The sequence below is a fragment of the Argentina anserina genome, chromosome 2 (genome assembly GCF_933775445.1).
Source record: "Argentina anserina chromosome 2, drPotAnse1.1, whole genome shotgun sequence".
Classification (NCBI taxonomy): Eukaryota; Viridiplantae; Streptophyta; class Magnoliopsida; order Rosales; family Rosaceae; genus Argentina; species Argentina anserina.
Genome location: NC_065873.1, coordinates 17,799,724 through 17,817,989, shown reverse-complemented (window position 1 = coordinate 17,817,989; position 18,266 = coordinate 17,799,724). Strand labels below are relative to the sequence as shown.

Below are 18,266 nucleotides of genomic sequence, written 5' to 3'. Positions count from 1 at the left end.
CTACTCATATTAAGGACGTTCTCAACTCATTTTTTGAACATTTATATACAGCGCTTAATAAAATCATAACAAAACTCAACTTCAAATTACTTACATTCTCAACTCATTTCTTGAAAACTTATATTCAACCCTCAATGCAGATGAAAACTCTCATTTTACATTTTAGTTTGTTTGTTGTGAAAATTTGAAATCCTTTGATAATTATCGTATAACCAAGCTGAAGAATGTTGTGTGTGAAATTCTCTAAAACGGAGATATACATTCAGAACTCAATGATAATCTAACAAAGAAATCAAGCATGTCTTTGAAAATTAAGGAAGATTGTGATTCTCTTTATTCATAACCCTCTTCCAAATCATTAGCTAGTACATAGTATTTACACAATATGACCCGCAGGGTAAATAAGGTGGAACTCACAGCATGTGAACAACACCTTTGTTAATGCCTCACTCTTTGATTCTCTCTGTATTACTCCCTTTTCCTTTCTAACCTGAGTACCTGACCCGCAGGGCTGTCACCCACGACATGTCGGACCACCATCAAACCCCAAACTCCCTCACCATCTCCACCTTCCATCCCCCATCAAACCTCAATCCGACCCACGTGTACGGCCAAAAACGAAAGACCCCCAATGCACCTCCCCCACACTCCCAGTTGAAAAGACACAACACCCGGTGGCTTCCTGCTTTGGCAAAACCCCCTGGAAGACCCCATTTTCAGGTCTATACGCTCCAAAGGCGTGCACCTCTCATCACAAAACCCTATTCTTTATTTGCTTCTGTGAAACGTCCCCATCGCACGGTGTAGATCAAACATCGTACGAATCCCCGGATCAGAGACCGTAGAAGAGTTAGACTATTTGGAGAGTTAAACTTCCTAGTCAACACTCCACTGTCAGCTTTTGCCTAAAAAAAAAGAGAGCTTCTTTCTTGAACTGCCCACCACTACATTACTACCTTTCCCCTCCCTCTCTCGCTCTCTCTCTCTCTCTCTCTGCTGTCATTCATGGAGTTTCTCAAACCCTTCTGTTGCTTTCTTCTCTGCTTCACTCTGTACTTCAATCTCTCTTCTTCTTCTTCTTCTTCTTCTTCTTCTCCTTCTTCAGATGTTGATCTTCTGTTGGGAAACATCAAGGCTTCACTGCAAGGTAACACTCAGAACCTGCTCTTAACTTCATGGAACACTTCTGTTCCCCTCTGCCAATGGAGAGGCCTGAAGTGGGTTTTCTCCAATGGCTCTGTTTTGCTCTGCAATGACATGTCTTCACCCCATTGGACTAATCTTTCCCTCTCCATAGACCCTAGTCTCCACCTTTACTCTCTTCAGCTCCCCTCTGCTAATCTATCTGGCTCACTACCTAGAGAGATAGGGGGATTTTCTATGCTTAGAAGTTTGTACGTTAATGTTAATTCATTGAGTGGGACCATCCCTCTTGAGCTTGGCTACAGCTCATCACTTTCTGAAGTTGATTTGGGGAACAATTTGTTCACTGGGGCTTTAGCTCCATCTCTCTGGAACTTGTGTGAGAATCTTGTTTCGCTTCGGCTTCACGGTAATTCGTTATCTGGGGTTGTTCCTGAGCCTGCATTGCCTAATTCTACCTGCAAGAATTTGCAGGTTCTTGATTTGGGTGACAACAAGTTCTCAGGGAACTTTCCTGAGTTTGTGACTCAATTTGGGGGGCTTAAGGTGCTTGATATCGGGAAGAACATGCTTTCGGGTCCCATTCCAGTGAGTTTGGCTCAGCTGGAACTTGACAAGTTGAACCTTTCACACAACAATTTTAGTGGGGTGTTGCCAGTATTTGGTGGATCAAAATTTGGTGTTGAGGTTTTTGAGGGGAACAACCCTGGACTTTGTGGGGTGCCTTTGAGGAGTTGTAGTGGAAGCTCTGGGTTGAGCCCTGGAGCAATTGCTGGTATTGTCATTGGTTTGATGACTGGGACTGTGGTTTTGGCTTCATTGTGTATTGGATATGTGCAACACAAAAAGAAAAGCAGCAGTGCAGATAGTGACTATGAGTTGGAGGAAGGAGATGATGAAGAGAATGGGGGTCTTGGTGATGGTGGTGGTGATCAGGGAAGGCTTATATTGTTCCAGGGCGGTGAGCATTTGACATTAGACGATGTGTTGAATGCCACAGGGCAGGTGTTGGAGAAAACCAGCTATGGGACTGTTTATAAGGCAAAGCTTGCAGATGGGGGTACGATTACATTGAGGTTGTTGAGGGAAGGTAGTTGCAAAGATGGTAGCTCTTGTGTACCAGTAATAAAGCAATTGGGCCGCATTCGCCATGAGAATTTGATTCCCCTGAGAGCTTTCTATCAAGGAAAGAGAGGGGAGAAGCTTCTGATTTATGATCATCTTCCTCTAAAAAGTATTCATGATCTTTTACATGGTATGGATATCTTGTGCTCTTCTTTATACTTTTTTCTATGCCTGTACAGCATAGTTGGTGGTGTTTCAATTTTTAGAATAGCTATATGACTAAATGCTTCCAATTTAATGTATACTTTTAATTGTACTTCTGCTGACCCTTGTGATTGTTGGAAAATTAAAGAGGGCGACCTCTACTTACCTCGATAGATACTAGGTTCTAGCATTTGATAAGTGTAACTTAAAAAACACCAGAGTAAAACTAGCGTGGAACCTATCTCGCAAAGTCTGGTCTAGGTAGATTCTAATACGCTAAAGGATCAACATTTCCACAAGCTACCAGAAGTATGGTTATGAAAGAGTGAAAACTTTATTGCAGGTTTCTTCCACATACTTTTCTTTAAAAATGTCAGTTTCAGTAGTTGATCAAATTCCACCACATAAGTTTAGCAACAGTAGGTTAGTTTAAATGCCAGCAATAGAAACCCTTGTATCTTCTTGGAGCAGACCTTAGTTTTCTCAATCAAGAATCAACATTGACCAATTCTTGTAGCAAAAGCAAATAAATCTTGAATTGCTGCTGATTACTTACATGATGTTTGATTACATATGGACATTTGATGCCAGCTTAATTGATATTCTTTTTTCTGTTTTGATTTAATGCAGAATCTAGAGTAGGGAAACCTGTGCTAAACTGGGCTCGGCGACACAAAATTGCATTGGGTATAGCTAGAGGACTAGCATATCTCCATGCAGGTCTTGAAACACCTGTTACTCATGGGACTGTAAGATCCAAGAATGTGCTTGTGGATGAGTTTTTTGTATCTAGGCTCACTGAATTCGGGCTTGACAAGGCGATGATACCCTCTGTAGCTGATGAAATGGTGGCTGTTGCGAAGGCTGATGGTTACAAGGCACCGGAGCTTCAAAGAATGAAGAAATGCAATTCTCGGACGGATGTTTATGCATTTGGAATCTTACTATTGGAAATTCTGATAGGCAAGAAGCCTGGTAAAAGCGGGAGGAGTGGCGAATTCGTGGATTTGCCTTCACTGGTCAAAGTGGCAGTTCTGGAGGAGACAACATTGGAGGTTTTTGATGTGGATGTATTGAAGGGGATAAGGAACCCCATGGAAGAAGGTTTGGTTCAAGCATTGAAACTTGCAATGGGTTGCTGTGCTCCAGTTGCTTCAGTTAGACCCTCCATGGATGAAGTTGTGAAGCAGTTGGAGGAGAACAGACCGAGGAATAGGTCTGCTTTGTACAGTCCAGCAGAAGAAAGGAGTGAGATTGGTACCCCATTTTAAGCTTGCCTTTTTCAGATGTTAAAATTATCTGGCATTTAGTTGAGCATTGTATTTGTCTAGCTCATGATGGATTGGTGATGGAGCTTCACATATGAAGGGTTATATTTCCATGATGAAGATCAATCCATGGTTTCAATGTACTTTATGATAATGTTTTTCTTAGCTTCCCCTTTAAGCAGCGTTGGAATGAATGTAATCTCAAATGTACGTTCCTGTTTATTCTGCAATTTCAATGCATAACCTATATGTTTGACTACAAAACAATCACTAAAGACATTTTATATCCAATCCTCTTTGCATTAACCAAGAATATCTAAAGTACTCTTATCTTAGTTTGATCATTGTCTATTTGTCTTGTATACCTAAAAATTATATGTTGTTTTATTAGCTTACTGATGGCTTTTTATATTTCTCTTGTTTTTCCCTAACCACATGGTAAGTGGAGCTGTCACATTTAAAGGTTATAACAAGCAATCTGAAACAAAGTAGTTGGAAGAAATGTGCCTATGTTATTTAGCTAAATGCTTCACATGCCTTTGGCTTCCTCACACATGCTAACAATGTGGCTTTGTCATCTCAATGTAACACATACATAATTGTCTTTGTTGCATAGTTGCCTAAACTTCAATTATGTAAACTATTAAAAGCAGAGGAATATAACCACTCCTTTCTTGAGGTTTCCACAAGGGCCAGAGTATGTACCAGGAAAAATGTACACTTTTTCAAATATTTGATTGGGACAAATAGGGGAAGAGAGGTAAACATAATGCTGCAAACTCACCAATAATAGTAGGCTCCCTAACAATTAAGCAAGAAAGAAATGAGTAATATTTTCTATCTTGCTTCTTTTCTTGTTTCTGTTTTTACTTTCTTTGTTTTTTCATGGGATTGAGAATTAACATTGACGACCAAACCGGCAGTTAAGAACACCAGCACCAGAAGTAATGGTGCCAATCATGGAAGATGATTTTGCTCCTAAGCTTGAAGCTCTGGCATAACTGGCAGCAGCACCAGCTCCGGATTGGACGAAAAACGCTCCGTTAAGGAGTAGGTCTCCCTCTGATCTCCAGTTCCAGTGCCTCCATCGGCCTGCGGTCTGAACTCTATGTGTAACCTGCAACACCAATTCAATCAAAATTAGTCGACAATCTAACTGACATAACATATATCAAACGATCAAATATGAAACATGGTAGCTACCTCTTTAGCAAAACGGTTGTTAGGGGCCAGATATCTGTTGCCCTGGCTGTTGATGGTGGGATCAGCACTTCCACCAATGGCATACATTTCCCAGTGAGTGTAGTCATTGTTCACCACATGAAAGTACCCATGCCTACATCTGCAAAGTCCCAATTATTTGGGTTAGCACATTTGGTTAAGTAATGTAAATATTGCCTGTAGGTTAAAGAGTCACCTCAGAAATCTTACCTTGGCATTCTTTGGATAAGTCCTTCACCAAAATGATTGTAGGCAATGGTCACTTGCATTTGCTTGTCCCTTGTGTAGGAATCACTGTGCCCCAATAACATGACCTGTTCCAGTTACCCAACATCAGATTTTAGTTTCTCTTAGCCAAATAGCAAATGATTATCTTCAAGCACAAGAAATTGGTGTATGGAATGGTGTAATTTCAGACCTCATTATGGTGAGTGAAGTAGTTGTTGGAAATGGTAATGGCAGTGGAACCCATGATAGCATCAATGAGGCCATCGGCGCAGTTCGAGAGCGAGTTGTGATCAACCCAAATGTGGCTAGATCCGAATATGGATATAGCATCGCCATCAGCCATGGTCCTCCACCCGTAATGACTCGGCGAGCTCCTGACCATGGCGTTGCCGGTAGGCTTGCAGTCATGGATATGTAGACCGTGGATGATCACATTAGTAACGAACTGAATAGTAATGCAACCTCCATAAGCGATGTGGACATTGACACCACGAGCGTCAATGGTCTTGAAGCTGTTCATTATAAGCTCCTGCTTCAATGTGATCACCATGTCACGCTTGAACACAATCCACAGAGGCTTGTCCTGGATGACAGCGTGACGGAGGGTGCCGGGGCGGGGGTTCACCGGGTCATCATGACCGGGGTCGTTTACAACATAGTACCTCCCATCACGGCCGCCGACGGCGTTGCGGCCGAACCCAATGCCGCAGTTGGCAAGCCTCTTGCGGTGGCGCTGCCATTGTGGGTCACATCTCCAGCAGTCATCAATGGGATTCCCTGTTGCACATGAGAAAAATCCCAAGTTTCTTCTCGCGGTACTGTTACGAATGCTCCTGAAAGTAGTAAGAGAAAGCCATTATTAGTATGTTGTTAGTTGTTACACTCAATGAAGTTAACGTAACAACAACTTAGCAAGCAAAGTAACTTGACGTGTAAAACTGTTCGTGCAAACTAACGACTTATGATTTGAGCGCTCGCATGTGAAATCAAACTAACGAGGAGGTAAGTTGTTTGATAAATGTCATGCTAACGATGAAGTAAGTTGTTCGATAAATGTCTCATGTCTCGAAGAAGTTAGAAGTAGCAATAACTTGTGCGCGAACATGATCTTGTTCGTGAGCTAAGAGCTAGTAACGACTCTTGAGCATGTGCAGCAAATGTAACTTGTCCCAAGTAGGGTCGTGGCCATGTGAGTAAAATTTGCAGGAATGATACGGATGGCTACGGTCCATACGGAAGGTCTGGATTTCTTTTTATTTTCATGAAGCAATCATATGTGGTGAGCTAGAACTTATTGCTATAGTCTGGTCTGGTGTCAAAGTGTCGGTGGGAGGTTTAACTCTTTGATAATGGGATCATTTATTGGGTTCATATTGGACAACGTAGTTTATGACAGACCGGGGGGTGAGAGATTTCTGGTACGAAAATCGAACCAGATCTGTGATCAATGTGACTGGTTTTGGAGCTTATGAGCCTTGACAGGCTTGCAATGGGGAACAGATTTTAACTTCTCTACCCTACTAACCCATGCAGCTTGTGATCATCTTAGTGAATGGAGCAGATATATCACTGTGCGGATCTCTCATTCTCTTTTGATAAAAACAAAACAAAAACAAAAAAAATCTCTCACTCTCCTTTTTCTACATCACACAAATGAGCGAGCTTCGACAACTCCAATTATAATTCCGCACTCTAAAGCGTAGAACTTATGATATTTTTAGAAACACATAATGCGAAATCGGAGACTAAAATTAGAGTGCGGAAGTTTTCACTCTAAGTCGTTATATACTAAGGAACAATCACGGGGTGTGGTGTAGTGGTTTCTGACTGCGGAAACTCTTTGACCAGGGATTAAACGTGACATTAGTCAGGGATTCGATCATTGGCGGAAGCATTACACACTCCAGTGTGTCTAATGGGCCTATCGTAGCGAAAAGCTCGGCCATGCTGGGTCACTGGAAGCATTACTGTGGCCAGGGCGCTCACGCTGTAATGGCCTGAACTGGAACCATTTCACATGGGTCTCATCAGGAATTAGTCATATGTCGAGGAATTACCTTCGGTTGTGAGGATACCTTTATGTTCCAATTGTGGACTATCTATACTCGCGCTCGTAAGAGCTATATGATTAAGGAGTCTCATGGGTTATTGGGGTACATGGTCCTCGCCGTGAAAAATAAAAAAAAATACTAATGGAACATATTTTTCATTGTATAACTCATTTGATGCTTTTGTCTAGACTAGACAAATGATCAAGAACTTCATGACTCCAACTTTTAGCTCCGTGCAACTCTAAAATGCGAAAATTTTGTGACGTATACGATATACATAATAGATAATCAGAAGCTAAACTAAATTGGAGTGTAGAAATTGCCAGCTTACGATTAGTTACATATATAATGATGAATTGGTGTAGAGGGCAAATATGCACAAACACTAGAACAGTGATGGAAAAGGCAATGTAGGATTGGATAAGGAAAGGAAAACAAGACAAAAGGGAAAATAATGCAAAAATTAAAAGCGGGAGGGGCGGATCTGGGGACATGGGCATGTGAGGAAAGAAGAGCTTAGAATTGGTGCAGAGCAAGAACACATGGTGTTCTGATTCCTCAGAATCCTAAAGCCAACCCAACAAGTTCACCAAAAAAGTTAAAACACACTAAACCCTCTATTCAAAACTACTATTTGTTATTTCTTTTAAAGACGCATAAAATAAAGGGGGGGTCTTGCAGAATATATATGACAGAGGGAATTAAATTCCGCCAGAAAAGCTCAGAAGCATTTCTTTAATAACTGGGAAATTTGCCAAAATTATACTCCAAAACCCAGGTCCGAGTTTCTCCACTGGAAAATGATTTGGTTTTGACCATGACGAGGTTAAAATCACAAGGATAAAAAGTGGTCCTTAGTTTCTTACCAAATCTAGCTAGGTCTCTAACCCAATCAGAAAATAGTTGACCATTTTTGAGGTTTTGACTGAAACATTCACGGTATAAAAAATTGACCAGATTTGACTGTCATGTGAGTGGGCCACGTCGGACGAAGAAAAATAATGGTGAAGTGGGGGACTTACGTATCAACCAGGGACGCGATCTCCTCCGGATTTTCAACTGCGTGCTCATTCCAGTCATCGTTGGACCTGCGGACAGAGGATTAAGGATCAAACGATGTCGTTTGGGTGCATTAACACGAGATTAGAAATAGTAAAAAAGCACAAATGCAACGTGAATGACCTAATAAAGTAAGCACAAAGAGACAGATACAGGACCGGTAAGCGTGGAGAGGGATGGAGTTGATTTAGGGGTAAAGTGAGGTGATACTGATGATTGATAATGAAACTTAACCTCAACCAAAAAAAAAAAAAGATGTGAAACTTAACCCTATATAACACTGTAGTTTAATCCTTCAAAGTAATTGAGGGTAATTACTATTGGAGCATAGTAAAAAGCAGTAAGGGTGAGTAACCAGAGGTGAACAGAGAAATGAAACAAGGGAGATATGACAGCTACATGAGAAGGTGTGGATATTTTCAGATCCATCTTACAACGACTTGAATTTGTATGTTAGTGATTTGGACGGAAGATTGAGTTGAAGATCTAAAAATTAAACTGTAGTACAGTGCTGAAACTGACCTTTCTGCCATTGAGGAGTTGATCAAGCTCTTCGGCTCCTCTACTTCCACAAACCTGCCATCACAAAACCACTAACTAAATCAGTAATCAAACTTCAACAACTCTGCATTATTATCCCAGAACTCCGAAATGTAGCTAAGATCAAAGGCGAATCAACACGAGCAGTGTGCCTTTCCAATCAAAATAAATTAAAGATATAATTGTGAGGGCATTGTGTTCATATACACCTCGACTGTACAGGCTTGTCATCCTCTACCGAAGCGGCTACGCTTACGAGCAAGGCCAAGAGAAGCAGAAGTGGAGTGATGTAGAACCGCATTGTGGCTCTGGAGCTAGCTAATCTCATGCTGTGTGTATATATCTCACAACTAGCTAGCTAAATGTAACTGGGTTCTCTCTGAGAATTAAAGAAGGAGAAGAATGAAGGAAGCAAAGTACTGGAGTCAAAGAAAGGTTGTCATGAGGCAGTGTTTATATAGTAAACGAGAGAGAGCTTACGATCAGTCTTGCTTGCCCAACTCGTTTCAACTTTCAACCATGGTTGAGTTAACCTGACTGAAATCGAATCCCTTAACAACTTTTTTACCACCGGCACGTACTTTAAAGTTTAACCGCCACCAACTGACTCTCCCTCTCCCTCTCCCTCTCCCTCTCTTTAAGTTTGGCACGTGCCAAAGTTTTGTGTCGGTCAGTCACGTGCCGCACTTTCTTCGCTCTTTTCTCTTCACCGCCTATGCCAGCCTCGCATTCACGTACGCGCCGCGAGTGGGTGTGAAATGTAAACGCTCGGTCGCGCACCGCCACGTAGCCACGTGGAGAGTAACTGAAATTCCGGTGAGTGTTTGTATGTAGAAAATGTGGGGGTTCAGCGATGGACAGGTGTGCTTCTGGAAATTCCAATCAGTACGGCAGTCGCGGCTGATTGAAGTTTTTGCGATCTGCTAGGTCACCGGTTCTTAAGGTAAGAGTCCGTACTCGAATCCAATCAATCTCTGACATTTTTGTCATTTTTATTTCCATTACTCTCTCTCTATTCTTTTTTTTTTACAAAAATGTCAATTTCCACTTTAAATTTAATCATAATTATCAGTTTATCTTATAAATTTGTAATTGAGTCGATTAACCTCTTAAATTTGGTAAAAATACCGATTCGCACCTCATCCGTTAAATTTCTCATCCAATTTTAAGTCACAGTTGTCTTATAATTATATATTTATTAATTTTTAATAATAAAATAAATGAATAAAATTACTTAAGATGATGATTTGCTACTACATTTTTGTTTTTCGAAATATTTTATTAAAAAATTATTAATTTACGTGGTAAGGTATGTTAAAATATATTAGAAAAATATAAATAAATACATAATAAGATAAAAATTAAAAACAATGTGTACATATATAATTATATATATACATAAGATTTGTCAAAGTCAGTTCCTTTCTTTTTATCCAAGTTACTTGGACGTTTTCGAGATGCCCTTAATAACCAACGAATGAGTTATTGCGAATTAAAGAAAAACGAAACAATGAGATTATAGAAGTAAATATACACTATATTTGCAATTGGTGGGTATATATAATATATAATTTGAAGTATGGTTGAATATGATAAAAATGTAAATAAATAATTTGATTTAAAAAAATAATCCTCCTTTTTATAGAATATTAAATATAAAATGACAGTTATACCCCTCATGTATATGACATATGCCGTAAAATTGAATGGAAATAGTTAAACTTAACGGAATGAGTGCAAATCGGCAATTTTTACTAAGTTAGGAGGTATATTGACACAATTATAAGTACATGGTGTAAATTGACAATTTCAGCCAAATTTAAGGTGTATTTTGACAATTTTGCCTTTTTTTTTGCACCTCGCATAAAATTTTATTTTGATAATAATCATTGAAAGAGTGGCATGATTATTGAGTTTGTAACTTTGTAGAGTCTCCGGAAATTATTTGATCAAATATAAACGATGTATTTTCATTACAATGTTTTATCATCTTTTAGTGTGTGCTAAATATATTGAAAAAAATTACATGAAAATGAAAATAGAAATTTAGAAATTGATCACTAATCACTGTAATTTACTGTCAAACGGTTCGTTGTGTCTGTACTTCATCAACTTTTTTTCTCATAGAAATTCCCTCATTATACTCACCTTCATCATGATATATATACCACTCTTCACCATAATCTCTTGTAGGAGGGGTTTGATCTAGATCGATCTGTCTATGTGGTGGTTTAGAATCAAACTGCCAACACAGTTCATCTATAACAAAACTCCGTAAGAAAATATCATAGAAATCTATGAAGATCGAATTCGGTCTCAACAGGGAAATCGGTGTTTTACTACCAGTCACAAGTTTCGTCTTAGATGTAGTACTCATACCGGAAATTATGATCAAGGATTGCTCCATGAACCACCCTCGACTTCAGAGATCCCTCCTGAAATATTTTTCAAATATAAAAGTTCAGTATCTTCCCACGAATTAGTGAATTAGGCAGGATCCTTTTATATTGTACAGATTAACAAATGTAAAGAGCGAGTCAATCTTCATAAATTTCATCGTAAATGTGAAATACTTAATATAAATAAAAATCTTGGAGAGATAAAAAAGATGCAGAGTGTTTTGTCTGCTTGGTTAGTCAAACACGGGTTAGTTCATAGATCTTTTAGATAGACATTTTCAAACTCGTCCAAATCATGAGAAGTTACAATTTTGGGGGTGTGTAATTGTATGCACATCAAGTATATGTACAATCTCAAAGCTACAACATTAATAAACTTCATGTGTTTGTAGAAGCTAGCTAATTGTGTACATATATAGCGATCTGAAAACTAAATTCTATGCTCTATTTCTATTATTACTCCTCGATCGACATCCAATGCAAAATGCATAAGCCCATAATATCGAGGTGTCTAACTTGTCGTACCATTAATCCCATACCACGTAAATTCATTCATGATTCGACCTTATCCCTGATTCCCTGCCTGCACTACGTACTTGTCTGTAAGTTGTAACTTAACCTGCTACAGCTTTATTCCTTTACATGATTTGAATGGGAATTGGCTACATCAAGGCCAAATGAATGGTATTGGTATATGTACGTATCTCAAGACATTTTGTCAAAGAAGTATCTACCTAAAGTGTTCATGTTCTTGGTTCAACGTTTTACTATTTACCTGGCGGGGGTTTTGTGTGTGTGTTTTTTGTTTTTACATCTTCTAACTCATTGCTCTCGACCCGAAAAAGGAGCCTTCTAGTTGTTGGCATGTATAGTGGCGTGAAACACGCCGTGAAACACGGTCCGTGATTCACGGAGTGAATCCCGGATAGATAGATTCGTAGATTAGTATATATAGGTTGATATGTGTATGAAGAAAAATCATGTAATATAACTAATCAATATAGTCTTTCACTTAGTATCAGAGCCAATTTCTGGGTTTGTGTTCTTTACCTCCGGCAGTGGTCTAGGAGGAGCTTCTGTTTTGGACCCGGCGAAGCTCGCCGAGCCAGTTCTTGTTCTTCCACGGGTCCCCAGCCTTCCTCCATCCTTGTCGGCCTCGCATCCCCGTCGGAATCATCCGACGACGTTGGCGATCCGCGACGCGTCCAGCAGGAATAGTCCTCATGTCCTCCTCGTAATCGGCCTCCTCGCCACTCTCCACCGGAGTAGTCCTCCTCGTAGTCGGCCTCCTCGCCACTCTCCGCCGCTACGTCCTTGGCGTTTCCTCGATCAAGCCATGTCACCGGCGTCACTAAGGCTCCTAGTCCTGAGGATGTTGTTGCCTACAATAAATGGGACGACGATGATGGTCTTGTCATGTTCGTCTTGTGGAAGGCTATGAATGATGAGATAGTTGATCTGGTGGAAGCATGTGTTACTGCACAGGCAATATGGGAGACACTAGCCGGCTTATTTACTAATGACTCTGATTTCATACAGGTTCATGAGTTAATGTGCACAGCTTTGGCAATACATCAGGATGGGCAACCGGTGGCACACTATTTCACCAAACTAAAGAATATTTGGGCTAAGATTGATATGAAACGTCCTTGCATGATCAAAAATCAAGAGGATATTGTTTGGTACCAAAAAGAGAAGGAGATTGAACGAGTTCACCATTTCCTAAAAGGTCTCGATGCAAAGCATACCAGTGCAAAAGGCGAATTGCTCCGAATGACCGAACCACCTAGCCTTCTCACCGCTTTCACCTATATCCGAAAGGATGAGTCTCAGCAGGAGAGTAGTCTTCAGGCACCGGCTGTCGTTTCCAGTCTCACTGTTCATGCTCGTTCTTTGGCACCACCCATTCCACCAACAGCTTCCGCTCCCCTTCACCGACAGGGACCACCACCAGGCTTCGGGAATCAGCCTCGTCCTCCTTGCTCTTATTACCATGATTCTAACCATGCTCGTACGACATGTTGGAAATTATATCCACACCTTAGGCCTAAGAGGCCTCATTATCGACCCCAGGCGAAAGCAGCTCTTCAATTAGTTCCGAAACCCGATATCTATGGAGTGGTTGGGCATGATCATCATACTGCTGGAGGAGCACCTACAGTCTCCATCGTTGGTCGCGGTCCAATTGGTATGGCTTTTAATATTTCTCACTCTGTTAGTTTTGATACATGGATTATTGATTCTGGTGCATCTGATCATATGACTTATGACAAATCTTATTTCACCGTATTGTCCCATCCACCCGTACCCTATGTTACTAATGCTAATGGTGAGGCATTCCCCGTGTTAGGGACAGGGTCCGTTCGTATTACTCCCACCATAGAGCTTCACAATGTCCTTTATGTCCCTGCTTTATCTCATAATTTGATATCTGTTCCCCAATTGAACACTGACGCTCAGTGCTCTATGACCTTTTTTCCTATGTATGCAATATTTCAGGATCTTCTCACCGGACGGGCAATTGGTCGGGGGTATCTGAGGGGCCGGTTGTTTCATCTAGATCTGACATACGCAGGGGAAAAAACAGAGGGACAGTCTCAGACCGCTTTACTCTCCACTTCTGACAAGCTAAGTGAAGTTTGGTTATGGCATCGTCGCTTAGGGCATCCATCTTTTAGTGTTATGAAAAAATACATGCCTACTTTATTTCTTAGTGTGGACGAGTCTTGTTTATGTTGTGAGACATGTGTTTTAGGCAAGAGTCATCGATCTACCTATTCCCCTAGTACTTCTACTAAAAGTTCTCTTCCTTTTGAATTAATTCATTCTGATGTTTGGGGACCCTCTAAAGAGTCTACTATATTAGGAATGCCTTATTTTGTGTCCTTTATTGATGATTGCACACGTCTTTCCTGGATTGTTCTTCTTAAGAATAAAAATGAGGTGTTTCCAGCCTTTCGTGCCTTCCATGCCAATATCCAAACACAATATAATGCTACCATTCGAGTTCTTCGTTCTGATAATGGGGGGGGAATATATGAATTGTGTCTTTCAGGAGTTCTTTAACGCACACGGGATTGTTCATCAAACAACGTGTCCTTACACACCTGAGCAAAATGGGGTTTCTGAAAGGAAAAATCGGCATTTACTTGATATGGCTCGGTGTATTCTTTTTAGTGCCCACATGCCTAAATACCTTTGGGGTGATGCTGTCATTACTTCCGCCCACCTTATTAATCGTCTTCCATCTCGTGTTCTTCAAGGGAAAGTTCCATATGAGGTGCTTGCATCTCATGTTAAATTACCCTCGTTTCATAATCTTCCTGCCCGTGTTTTCGGTTGTGTTTCTTTTGTTCACCTTCCACAACATCAGCGTTCTAAGTTAGATGCCCGGGCAGTTAAATGTGTGTTTGTTGGGTACGACAGCCATCAGAAAGGGTACCGGTGCTACCATCCCCCTACTCGAAAGTACTATGTCACTATGGATGTTACCTTTTTTGAGGATATGAGTTATTTTTCCTCTTCTGATACTGCTCTTCAGGGGGAGAATTCCTATTTTGAAGAGCTGTATCATGGAGAGGGGGAGACAAGTGAGCCAGTCGATATGGTAACAAGATCTGTTGAGATTACCAAAGTGTCAGCCACACAGGCACCACCGGAGGTCGTCACTCAAGAGATTCAGGCACCGGAAGCTGACAACACAACTGCCCCTCATGTATCTCATACTACTTATACCCCTGATCAATGCTCTCCTGGTACAGAAGATCACTCATCTGAGGTTAGTCATTCTATTCAGGCTAATAGTAGACAATATGTTTTGCCAAATAGGTTTACTCGAGGTCAACCAACAAAAAAATATGAACCTACCCTTCAGACTAAAGCCAAGTATCCGGTGGCCAATTTTATATCTACCAAAAGATTATCTAAGTCATATGAGTCATTTGTGAATCAAATATCTACTGTATCAGTACCTAACAAAGTGCAGGATGCATTGGGCGATCCAAAATGGAGGAAAGCAATGGAGGAAGAGATTGAAGCATTACAAAAGAACAATACTTGGGAGCTTGTACCTCCACCATATGGCAAGAAGACTGTAGGATGTCGATGGGTGTTTACAGTGAAGCATAATCCAGATGGGTCAGTAAGCCGGTATAAAGCACGCCTAGTAGCAAAGGGGTTCACCCAGACATATGGCATAGACTATGATGAGACATTTGCACTTGTTGCAAAGATAAACATTATCCGGGTATTGCTCTCTATCGCTGCTAACTTGAACTGGCCACTTAGGCAGTTTGATGTTAAGAATGCATTCCTTCATGGAGAACTAACAGAGGAAGTATACATGGATCTTCCGCCTGGATATGTGGCCACTTCTCCAAGTAACTCCGTATGCAGATTGAGAAAATCTTTGTATGGTCTTAAACAATCACCTCGTGCTTGGTTTGGAAGATTCTCACAATTCATGAGGAAAATTGGATATATGCAGAGTAATTCAGACCACACATTATTTCTCAAACACCAACAAGGGAAGGTAATAGCCCTAATCATATATGTTGACGATATGGTAGTTAATGGTAATGATACTATTGAGGTGGACAGATTACAAAAGCAGCTAGCCACAGAATTTGAGATGAAGGACCTAGGTACACTCAAGTACTTCTTGGGTATTGAGGTAGCCCGGGGAAGTGATGGTATCTATCTGTGTCAGAGGAAGTACATCCTTGATCTACTAACGGAGACAGGGATGTTAGATTGCACTCCAATTGATACTCCTATTGAGCAGAACCATCGGTTAGCAGAGTATCCAGATAAAGTGCCCACTGACAAAGCTCGATATCAGAGGCTAGTTGGACGCCTGATTTATTTGTCACATACCAGGCCAGATGTTGCGTATGCAGTATATGTAGTGAGTCAGTTCATGCATAATCTGAGTGTGGATCATATGGATGCTGTTGTGAGGATTTTGAGATACTTGAAGTCAACTCCAGGGAGAGGAGTAATGTTTTCTAATCACAACAATATCTTTGAGATTTGTGGCTTCACAGATGCAGACTGGGCTGGAAATGTTACCGATCGGAGGTCCACATCAGGGTACTATACCTTTATTGGAGGCAATCTTGTTACGTGGAGGAGTAAGAAACAAAATGTGGTAGCTCGATCTAGTGCTGAAGCAGAATACAGAGGTATGGCTCAGGGAGTGTGCGAATTATTATGGCTTAGAAATCTACTAGAAGACTTGGGTATTAAGCCTAAATGTGCTATGCAGCTGTACTGTGACAACAAGGCAGCTATTGATATTTCGCATAATCCTATGCAACATGATCGTACAAAACATGTGGAGGTTGATCGTCATTTTATAAAGGAAAAGCTAGACGCAAAGATCATTAGTTTTCCTTTTGTTTCCACAGAAAAACAACTTGCCGATATGCTCACAAAAGGAGTGTCAAAAAGGGTTTTTTATGATTCACTTAGCAAGTTGGGCATAGTTGATATGTATGCACCAACTTGAGGGGGAGTGTTGGCATGTATAGTGGCGTGAAACACGCCGTGAAACACGGTCCGTGATTCACGGAGTGAATCCCGGATAGATAGATTCGTAGATTAGTATATATAGGTTGATATGTGTATGAAGAAAAATCATGTAATATAACCAATCAATATAGTCTTTCACTCTAGTTGTCGTTTGCTAATACGTTACAAGGTTTTTTTTGTCACGTCCTGAATGAAAGTTATATACTAGTAATGAAAAGTTTGAAAAAGAGAGCTTATTTACGTACATGGTCGACTACTGAAAACATCACTGTGTACATTGGTATTTTCTTCTTCTTTCAATTGATGAATCAGTTAATTATATCAGTAGGCCAGGTATGAAGTTTAGAGCTAGTCAAGAGAAGTACTAAATAGATATTTCGTTAACATGCATTTTGTCACATCCCAGGATGTGTTCCCCCGTAACACGATATTGTCCAATTTGGGCATAGTCCTTACATTTTTGTTTCTAGGAGCTCACGAGTAACTTCTCAGTATGTTACTCATCCTGAGATTGCTCTAGCCCGAGCAAACTTAACTTCAAAGTATTAATCACCTCTAAAGCCATTAAGCCCCCAAAATGTCTCGTGTTAGATGGAGATGAGTATGTACATATAAGACACATCACCCTCTCTCTGTTGGCCGATGTGGGATATTACAATCTACCCCCCTTAGGAGTCTGACGCCCTCGTCGGCACACTCGCACCACACAGCTAAGTGGCTCTAATACCAAATTATCAGATCCTGAGACCGGCTCCGCCGTAACACGATATTGTCCGTTTTGGGCATAACCCTCACGGTTTTGTTTATAGGAGCTCACGAGCAACTTCCCAGTAAGCACTCATCCTACAATTTCTCTAACCCGAGCAAGCTTAATTTCGGAGTTCTCATTCCCTCCGAAGCCATTGAGCTCCCAAAAGTCTTCGTGTTAAATGAAGATGGATATGTACATATAAGACACATCACCCCATTTCCGTTGGCCCTAGTAACAAATTTGCTGAATAGATGAATAAATGGAGGTGAGAGCACATGCATACATATATAGATTGATGAAAAATGATGACTGATCACCTTATCGTCCTGGTTAATATGATTAGTTCATATGACATATAAAGACTACTTGTTATTGTTACATAGTAATACTATAGTTAAGTCTCCTGGGACTCTCGTCTGAGTCGTGTTGTCTTACATTTGGCCCTGTTCTTATTCGAGCAATGACTCCACCGAAGTCCCGGGGTCTGGATCGATCGTTTGAAGTTATCCCCTCCGATCTTGGCGCCTGTCTAGGCTCACACTTATAACGACAACAGAATTATATATCATGATTATCAAATCTCCTCACAATCGATCTTTCCTCCTTCGATCAAGTGATCCTTTTTCATTGTGTTAAAACAACTTTCATTCCTCCTAAATAAATATGCGCCTGTTCCTTCTTTTCGTGCCACAAGATCGACTCCAATCTATTGGATATCTGGATATATTGAATTTAGCTAAGGTTGTACCAGGTCCATGATTGACGATTTGATTTGTAATGATTCCTATATTGCTAAGTACATGCA

The 18,266-nt window shown here is 40.6% G+C and overlaps 2 protein-coding genes across 2 annotated transcripts; one reads left to right on the top strand and one right to left on the bottom strand.

Moving 5' to 3' along the window:
* Positions 1-973: 973 nt before the first annotated feature.
* LOC126785443 (putative kinase-like protein TMKL1) lies at positions 974-3,902 on the top strand. Its single transcript, XM_050511139.1, has 2 exons — positions 974-2,398; positions 3,043-3,902. Exons 1-2 carry the CDS (start codon positions 1,006-1,008, stop codon positions 3,681-3,683), a joined length of 2,034 nt encoding a protein of 677 aa, XP_050367096.1. The 5' UTR covers positions 974-1,005; the 3' UTR covers positions 3,684-3,902.
* A 377-nt stretch (positions 3,903-4,279) lies between these two features.
* Positions 4,280-9,188, bottom strand: LOC126785449 (probable pectate lyase 8). The gene is made up of 7 exons (XM_050511148.1): positions 8,989-9,188; positions 8,762-8,815; positions 8,203-8,268; positions 5,320-5,962; positions 5,112-5,215; positions 4,884-5,022; positions 4,280-4,797 (listed from the first exon to the last, which is right to left on the bottom strand). The coding sequence occupies exons 1-7, from the start codon at positions 9,105-9,107 to the stop codon at positions 4,579-4,581; spliced, it is 1,344 nt and encodes a 447-aa protein (XP_050367105.1). The 5' UTR covers positions 9,108-9,188; the 3' UTR covers positions 4,280-4,578.
* Positions 9,189-18,266: the final 9,078 nt, after the last annotated feature.

What these genes read in the sequence shown, in the direction of transcription:
- LOC126785443 (XM_050511139.1), top strand. Translation starts at nt 1,006, where the DNA reads ATGGAGTTTCTCAAACCCTTCTGTTGCTTTCTTCTCTGCTTCACTCTG. An exon ending in TATTCATGATCTTTTACATG is followed by an intron (nt 2,399 to 3,042) that starts GTATGGATATCT and finishes GATTTAATGCAG; the next exon opens with AATCTAGAGTAGGGAAACCT.
- LOC126785449 (XM_050511148.1), bottom strand. Translation starts at nt 9,107, where the DNA reads ATGAGATTAGCTAGCTCCAGAGCCACAATGCGGTTCTACATCACTCCA. An exon ending in GACAAGCCTGTACAGTCGAG is followed by an intron (nt 8,816 to 8,988) that starts GTGTATATGAAC and finishes TTGTGATGGCAG; the next exon opens with GTTTGTGGAAGTAGAGGAGC. An exon ending in AACTCCTCAATGGCAGAAAG is followed by an intron (nt 8,269 to 8,761) that starts GTCAGTTTCAGC and finishes CTCTGTCCGCAG; the next exon opens with GTCCAACGATGACTGGAATG.